The sequence below is a fragment of the Rhea americana genome, unplaced genomic scaffold, assembly GCF_003343005.1.
Source record: "Rhea americana isolate MKP2758 unplaced genomic scaffold, rheAme1 scaffold_177, whole genome shotgun sequence".
NCBI classification, from domain to species: domain Eukaryota; kingdom Metazoa; phylum Chordata; class Aves; order Rheiformes; family Rheidae; genus Rhea; species Rhea americana.
In genome coordinates, this window is record NW_028185894.1 from 11,020 (window position 1) to 19,027 (window position 8,008).

At 48.2% G+C, this 8,008-nt stretch overlaps 1 protein-coding gene across 1 annotated transcript; it reads right to left on the reverse strand.

Annotated features, from left to right (window-relative positions):
• Window positions 1–77: 77 nt before the first annotated feature.
• ZDHHC23 (zDHHC palmitoyltransferase 23) lies at window positions 78–7,535 on the reverse strand. The gene is made up of 4 exons (XM_085301422.1): window positions 7,391–7,535; window positions 5,945–6,652; window positions 5,276–5,443; window positions 78–4,423 (listed from the first exon to the last, which is right to left on the reverse strand). The coding sequence occupies exons 1-4, from the start codon at window positions 7,495–7,497 to the stop codon at window positions 4,156–4,158; spliced, it is 1,251 nt and encodes a 416-aa protein (XP_085157548.1). The 5' UTR covers window positions 7,498–7,535; the 3' UTR covers window positions 78–4,155.
• Window positions 7,536–8,008: the final 473 nt, after the last annotated feature.

Below are 8,008 nucleotides of genomic sequence, written 5' to 3' on the forward strand. Positions count from 1 at the left end.
AGTAGGGAAAGGACCTAATTGAATAGTACAGGAAAAAAAAAAAAAAAAAAAAAAAAAAAAAAAAACTTATTGTCCCCAGGCAAGATTTTCACTGTACAAACATCCTAGTAGAGGAAGAAAATTCTAAGAAAACTTAAGAGTGCTTCACCAAAAGCAATACAGGAAAACATTCATTATCACACATATTTCCTGCCTTCACGAGGCAATGTACGTATAGAAGAAAGTCATCAAGCACATGGTTAAGACACTAGGCAGTGAGGCTGTACCCATTTTTATCTCTAGACAAAATTTTACAGCAAATGGTTTAAGACACTTGAAAGCAACCTACTTTGAAGAAAAAAGCACCATCATAACATGAAGGCTGAAATGTGATTAGGAGTCAGCGCTGACTCAGACTCACCAGTGACTTCTGTTATTTGAGAACAAGTGGAGAAAGTTTGTGAGGACTGCGACTTGCCTACAGAAATGTATGATTTAAGATGACACAGTTGAATGCCAAGCTACCATTCATAGGGTGCATTTAACAGTGCACAGTTCTTGGTACTGTCACCAAACAAGAGGATGCTGGTATTCGTACACAGAGTATTTAACACTGCAGGAGCAGCGACACCAGAACCTTGGTCCTTTAGGAGTTGCCTTGCTCTAAAGTCCATACAATTTGTAGTAAACAGCAAATCCCTTTCAACAGATCATACTTAAAGTAGGATGAATTTCTTTATGAACTCACTTACAAGTCTGTGTGGAGAAACACCAAGGCTAAATATTACTGAAGTCCTCCCCTGCTTCTGCTGAGCTCTAGGTTCTCTTTTCTCATACAGGGAGAACTTTTAAAGGCCCAGAATTATACTAGTTTTTCCATTGTCATACACATGCATGGTGTTTTACAGGTAAGACACTAGTCCTTGCCTCAAGGTCACACACCTAATCTTCAGGTCACCTGCCAAAGGCAGCCTTTGCGCACTCCCTCATTGATCCAACCTACCAGGCAGCATGGATCCAAGTAGCTACTAACACAGCACTATAGGAGAAAGGGCCTGAAAACTGACTGACTTGCTGCACTGCACTAGATTTTAACATTTTTCTACCCATGTGGCTACTATCAAGAAAATACTCAGGGAAGAAATTGCCCTTTGGAACACAAGAAATCACAGGAACACCCACCCTCAATATAAATGAGAAAAAAAAAAGTGCTACCCTGCAGGGGCACCAAAGGGCTAATTCTCTGGGCTATTAAAAGGAGAACACTGAAGTGTGACTCTGAAGCTTGGAACTCTTCTGCTCTAATAGACAGCAACATACACCACTACACTGGGCTTTTCATCTGCCAAGGCATTCACAAGGTAAATCCTCTCAGGAAGAAACCAGGATGGTAAACAAAAGTAGTGGCCTTAAAAAGTCAACATTGCTATGCAGGTTATGGGCATGTGAACTCCTCATTTACTGCAGAACCAGCACTGGATCCTCCTCCTACAAAAACCCAGCCTTGCAGCCATTTTAATGTTCTGCCTGGCTCCAATTGCCTCTAGATAGAATATAAAAATGAAACTTACTTCAGTACTTTACTCTTGCTATATTAGAGAGGGCTTTGACCAAAGTATAGGAAGGTTAGATTAGTCCAAGATCCTTGGTTCCTAATTTGTACTCAAAGTCCAAGCTGCCTATGGGAATACCACTGTTAGTCTTGCTGCAAGCAGTTCAAATGAAATCTCCCATGGCAGAGCACACTAAAAGGCAAGGGGCAAGCCTCTACTGACCTACAGGCTTCACAGGCATCTCCAATGAGTGAAACACTTCCAAAGCTTGCTCAGCTCATAGACAAATGACTAATTTTTGTGCATGTAACTCACAGGGACTGGAAGGTTGGATATCGCCACTTCAGGGGTTTGTTTAGCCCAGAAGGTCACTATCTTCTCCTTTCCAAGTGCCAGCAGGACACAAGTCTGTGAAGATCAGAAACCTGCCAACCCACAGCATCCCCATCTCTAAGACTGCCAAGCTCTCAGTTCATCTCAGCAGGTACCACAGAGTACATATGTGCAATGGAAATATTTGCTGACAATACACATGGAGGTGTGGTCTTTGTGTGATGTTACCCTCCTAGGGTCAGGCTTCAGCTTCAAACAGTAAGAAAGCCTTGCATCAAAGCATGAGGAATGGTTAGCACAGTCCAACTGAGTGCCTTTTGCTTCACGCCAGGGCCAGGGAAGCAGTTAAAAGTCTCTTGATTGTGTTTGGTTGGAGACAAGCAAGAATTGTCCACTTTACCTCCTCACATAGAATTGTTCACCAGGCAAAAAAAAGGAAGAGAAAAGAAACGACGTTGAATAAGACAGTAGCTGTTTCTGCATAGCTGTACTCTAAGTACAGCTGCTCCTCAATTATCTGCTGGGTTACAGAAATTGCAGGTGYCACTTGAGAAAATCCAAAGTGGGACAAGGTTTTTACCTTAAATTGGAACATGTAATAAGGAGCACATGCACCAACTACAGCAGATCTCCAGGGATCTCAAGAGATATCCCCAGCTCTGCTACCTTTCAGCATCGTGTACTATCCATCTACTCCTCAGGATAACATGCAGCAGCCCACAGAGAAAAGGGTCAGTTGATCTATCCCAACTACCTGCCATCTAAGAGGAGTCAGGGGTAAGTAGGATGTGTGCACATGGCACATGCATCTAAACATGACCAGCAGCTAGGACAAGGCCTACTGCTCCTGCATCTTAGGCCTACCCACAACTCTTGTGCCACAGTTCTAAGCTCTTCCATCTAGGCATATGGTAYCACTGCTGGGCCAAAGTACACAAAGGATGTTAAGAGGGGAAAGAAAAACAACCCGCCCTCCACCCATTTTGGGTGAGGATTTTGGTGAAATCACTAAAACCTTGTGATTTCAGCTGAAGCTCAAGTCCAGGCCAGAGGACAGTTACCAGCTGCAGTGGAGTGCACGACAATCCTGCAGGGCACACTTAATATRTTCAGTTACCCCCCAAAAGCAGCCAACTCCAATAATTCCTCTCCATTTATCTACTACAGAGACTGAACTGTTTCTGGACTTCTCAGCTTGAGAAAAAACAATCTGCAACAGGAGATCAAGGCAACTCACAGTGACTGTGTAAAAGAAAATTGGATCACTATGTTACAGCAACCCAACTGATCAAGGTGCCACCTACCAAAATGCCTTTAGCAGAAGGTAGTTCCTACAGACTCCCTTTTCATGGGGTGGGGATGGTGGGGGTGGGGTGGAGAAAGGTGGTTTCTGTAAGACAACAGTAACAGACAGAAGTCCATTTTCCCCTCAGAAGCCATTGTTCCACATTACTTCAAAATATACCTCCCTTTTACTTGGCATATTTACCATACTGTCTTATGTTACAATACATAAAAGTATAAATATTTTGAGGGAGATGAGCCAAGCCTTCAAACCAGCACAGACTCACCTTGCAGAAAAGAACGATGAGATAGAAGATAGCAGCATCTTCCCACTCAAAGGGATGGAACAACAACTTTAGGGGTCAAGAGGGGGAGAGGATCTTGCAAAGCCCTACAGAAATGTTGCTCACAGAGGCACTTAATACAAGCACTAGCATGTAAACACCTGGGTGGAACAGAAGATAGAAAAGAAAAATGCACCAGAGAGGAAACAGCTGCTCACTGGCTGCCTGGACAGTGCTCTTTCAGCCAAAGAGCCACAATAATTTGTCATCTGCATGAAAGTTCATGTCATCCTCGTATTTCTGCAATATTGCATGTAGGTGCAAGCCAGATGTTCCTCAATTTCTGCAGAAACTCATGGATACGCTGAAATCCAGTAGCAGATTCCTCTTGATGCCAGAGTTCACACACAAAAACCCAGTTCTCAAAACCTTGTGCCCTTCTTCATCCTGCTGAGCTGAGCTGCAGTTTCCCATGGTGGAAATAGGCAGGGGGCTCCTTCTCTCCAGGTCTGTGCATATGGCTTACTGCTTTCTGCATCTTTTTACTGACTGACAGCATGTGAAGTACCATTCTGCCCAGAAAAGCTTCTGATGTTACCAGTGATGGGATGGGCTGCCCATACACTGATCTGGGATGGAAGGAGGGAGGAGAGAGTCCTAGTGGAAAGAGCCATTCCCCTGCTAAAGAAAGTCAATCAGTATAATTTCCAGAGAAAAGGGTGTCACACTATATCTTCAGCAGAGCGCTGTGGAGGAGGTGACCCCAGGCTCAAGAAATGGCCCCAGTTGCATAGGAAGCCCCGGTTATACTGGCCAGTGTCTATCACTAACCCACCCAGGAGCCTGCGTCCAGTGTTGTCACGCAGAGCCAGACGAGCTTCCCTTTCAGTCACGTTGTAGCTGATGTTCAACAGCTGGATAAGGAGGATGTATCCCATGCCAGCTGTCACAATGGCACAGTACCACACACAGGTGAACGACAGAGCAGAGCTGGCAGCAGAGAAAGAGATGGGAAGGGAGCCATTTAGTTTAGGAGCAGCTGCTTAACAGTTACTTCCCCTGGTAATCACTATCCTTTCAAATCCCTGTTCACATCTGCCAGTGATCACACTGCTTCTTTCATCAGATAATCCTAAAGAGCTTTCTCAAAATTAAAGCTTCATGGCTTGCTTAATGACTGCTCCTAGCACTAACACAGCCTCTCCTGCACAGTCCTCTCACACTAACTAGTTCTTTTCTCTTATTGTAGGCTAAGACTCAGTGCTTTACAACAGAAACGTTGTTCACACTTCACAGATAGGGAAAAGGAGTAAAGAGAGAAGTAGAGTGACTTGCTTAAAGACACACTGTGTAACAGTGGCAGAGCCAAGCTCTGAGCTCGTCTCCCATGCTTTTCACCATCCTTTGAGCCAGACAGGCATGTTAACACTGYCTGTTCTGAGTAGATAAACTGACAGAGTGACAAAGTCACCAGATAAACACTGATGGAAGAAAAGGAGAGACAGCATACAGAACCCAAGCTGACAGTTTATGATCAGCAACTGGGGGCAAACATGTAAGGGGTGGATCTATATAGGACACAATAAATAAAAAACTTCAGAGCCCAGCTCCTCCAATAACTTTCTGCAGATAAATACAGTGCAATCTTTGTGTTTCAAGCTCACCATCTTAGCAAAAGAAATGATGCACCTCTGCCTTTCCAGACCTTTAAAGCAATAATTTTTTCAATTAGGTTAGACAGGCAACAGCACTGGCCTGGAGCACAGAACAAGACAAAATTAAGGAGCTAAACTGCCCATTCAGGCCCGGGTTTCTGCACCAGCTCTCTCCCAAAGGTCTCACCTGTAATCAGAATAGGCCCCGGGGCAGTAGAACAATGCCACAAATGAAGTTCGGCCCCTACAGATGGTGTCCAGGGTCAACATAATCCCATACAGGGAGGTGAGCATGAAGAGGGAGAGGGCAAGGATGAATGCTTGGTGGTTCTGCTCCCCTACGCAGCTGTTAATCCTCCAAAAAGAAAGAAGAGATTACTTTGCTTAAAACAGAGGGGAAAAAAGGGGGGGAGAAAAAAAAGGCTTCTCTCTTCCTCCCCTCCCCAAATAATTAGATTTTCTGATTCTAAGACTTCTCTATATGATGCAGGCTAATATTCAAAGCAAGCTATATAGGCACAAGTCAGCAGAAGAGTAAAATGGTGGTAGTGAGCTTCTGCCCCCAAAACTCTTAAGTAGGATGTCCTTAGCTGAGATGCCCACATCCCACTCCTCTTTGGTTCCACGGCTATGTGCACACAGGCAGCTTTGGAATCCCCTTCCCCAGGAAACAGAAATGTGCCTTACAAGCTATCAGGTATCAGGTCATCCCACTTGCAACGAACAGTAACCTTACCTTTTAAAGGAGTGTCACCAAGCCACAAAAGCAGCCCTATTTGATGGAGAGTAGGAAAAAAAAAGCTTAAAAAAAGAGASACACACACACAAAATACAACCTCAGAAGTACAAAACCTACCAGACACAGTGATGGTCCAGTCTTCTAATACACCTACCACAGAGTCGGCAGTGCCCTGCTCGGGCTGGTCTGACCAGCTGACATTTAGTGCACCAGTCTTTTTTTATCCCTTCTCGCTCCTCAGCCAACAGTCTTGAATAGCCTTTGGTCTCTCCATTCACAGTACTGCCACTGGTAGCTCCTGATAAAGTAACTCCATGTAGCCCATTAGAGCTCCCTGTAACTTTCTTGCTTGGCAAATCCATGACCTGGCACGATGACTTGTTATTGCTTGTTGGTCTGGGAAGGTAGCCAGGGTCTTTCTTGGCTCGAGATAGTGCTGCGAGCATAAGAATTAACCCACAGGTGAGAACAACCACTTGGGAACGCCCCACATGGCCTCGAGGAACCACCTCCTGGAGGAACACATAGTACATGTAGCCCAGGGAGAACAGTCCCAGGCTTAGAAAGAAGAGAGTCCGCTCCTTCCTCTTGTGTGTGAGGTAGTAGTACCACAGCACCACCATAGGAAGAGATGTCAAGATGACAAGTGCCAACAGGAAATGCAGAGCCGCAACATGGAGGAAGACAGGTAACAGAAGAAGAGGTGGAACAAGGCTGATGTTGATCTTTACAGCCCCTTTAAACCAAGGGACACGGACTCTGTCCGCAATAGCATCAACAATTCTTTCTAAAGTGCCTGGGGGCAGGGATTTGCATGTCACCCACCTGTTAGGGAAAAGCAGATTCTTGCTAACAGACAACATGCACCCAGGATTTTTTCTCTTCCCATACTTCACTCTACTATTAAAAATCTGTCAGAAAGCATGAAATTCAACCGCTTCCCTGCTGACTCACAGGAACTCTCACTCATTTCCCTCTTCCCTATGTCTAATACAGCTGGAAAGTTTCCCAAGGAGAATTACTAAAAACTAAGATGAAGCCCCCTTACAGCATAAACATGAAGCCTTTTCTACCTTTAGGTTCTGCCCTTCCATACCTTATCTCAACAAAGCCCCATCTCAGTGCAGAAGCTACAATATTACACCATCCTCACAAAAAAGTTACCCAGCTTCTACAGCTAGTCTACGGGGCTCTTGGTGACACAAGCAATGGAAGTCTGCTCTGTGGAGAAATGCAGCCAGGCTCTTTTGGCCTCTGCTTTAGTTCTGCGAGGATTTTGCACCCGAAGCAACAGTCAGCTACAGGCACTCTCAGGCTGCTAAACAAAGCGGGCTTCATCGGGATTGATCAGGTACCGGAAACCCAGCAGAAGAGGAAAGACCAAGGGCAGACGGACTTTCTCGCGGCAGTACGGGGCAGCGCTACAGCCGTTAGGCACTGGTGCGGTAGTAACTGCCGCGCCCAACGGTTTCCACAGCGCGAGCGCCGCGGCACCGCCCGCAACCGCCGGGCCGGGGGCGACTCCGGCAGGGGCGGCTGGGGAAAGGGTCGCGGAGCCGTTACCTCTCGCAGCCCTCGTCCAGGTCCTCGCAGTCGCAGAAACATGCCGCCAGGTGGTTCCTCTCCCCCTTCCGGTCAACGTACTCGCAGCAGCACAGCGGCTCCTCCATCGCCGCCCCTCGGCGCCCCTTTCCCTCGCGTCCCTCCCTCAGGCCCCCGTCGCCGGGACGGTGCGAGAGCCCCGGCGCCCCGGGACGCCGCCGGCACGGCACCGCCGCCGCGGCAGCAGCCGCCTCTCGCCGTGCCCCATGCCCGGGGCTGCCGCGGGCCGGCGCCGCGCAGAGCCAAGGGCTGCGCCTCAGCCCGCCGCCGCAGGTGCCTCGCGCCCCCCATGCCCCGCCCCGCCCGCCCCTTAGGCGGCGGCCCCGCCCCCTCGGCGGAGCCGAGCCGCTATTGGCTGCCCCCCCTCCCCCCCGCGCGCGGGCTTCTCCCGAGCGCGGAGGGGGGCGGTGTGCGGCGGGAGGCAGGGGGCGAGCCCCACCCCTCCCCCCTCCGCGCCCCGATCCACCTGACGGCGGAACGGCCCAATACCCGCCAGGGAGGGGCGGGGCCGCCCGTGACGTCGCGGCACCTTGCTTAAAGGGCCAGCGCAACAGGTGGCGGCGGCAGGSCGGGAGTGGC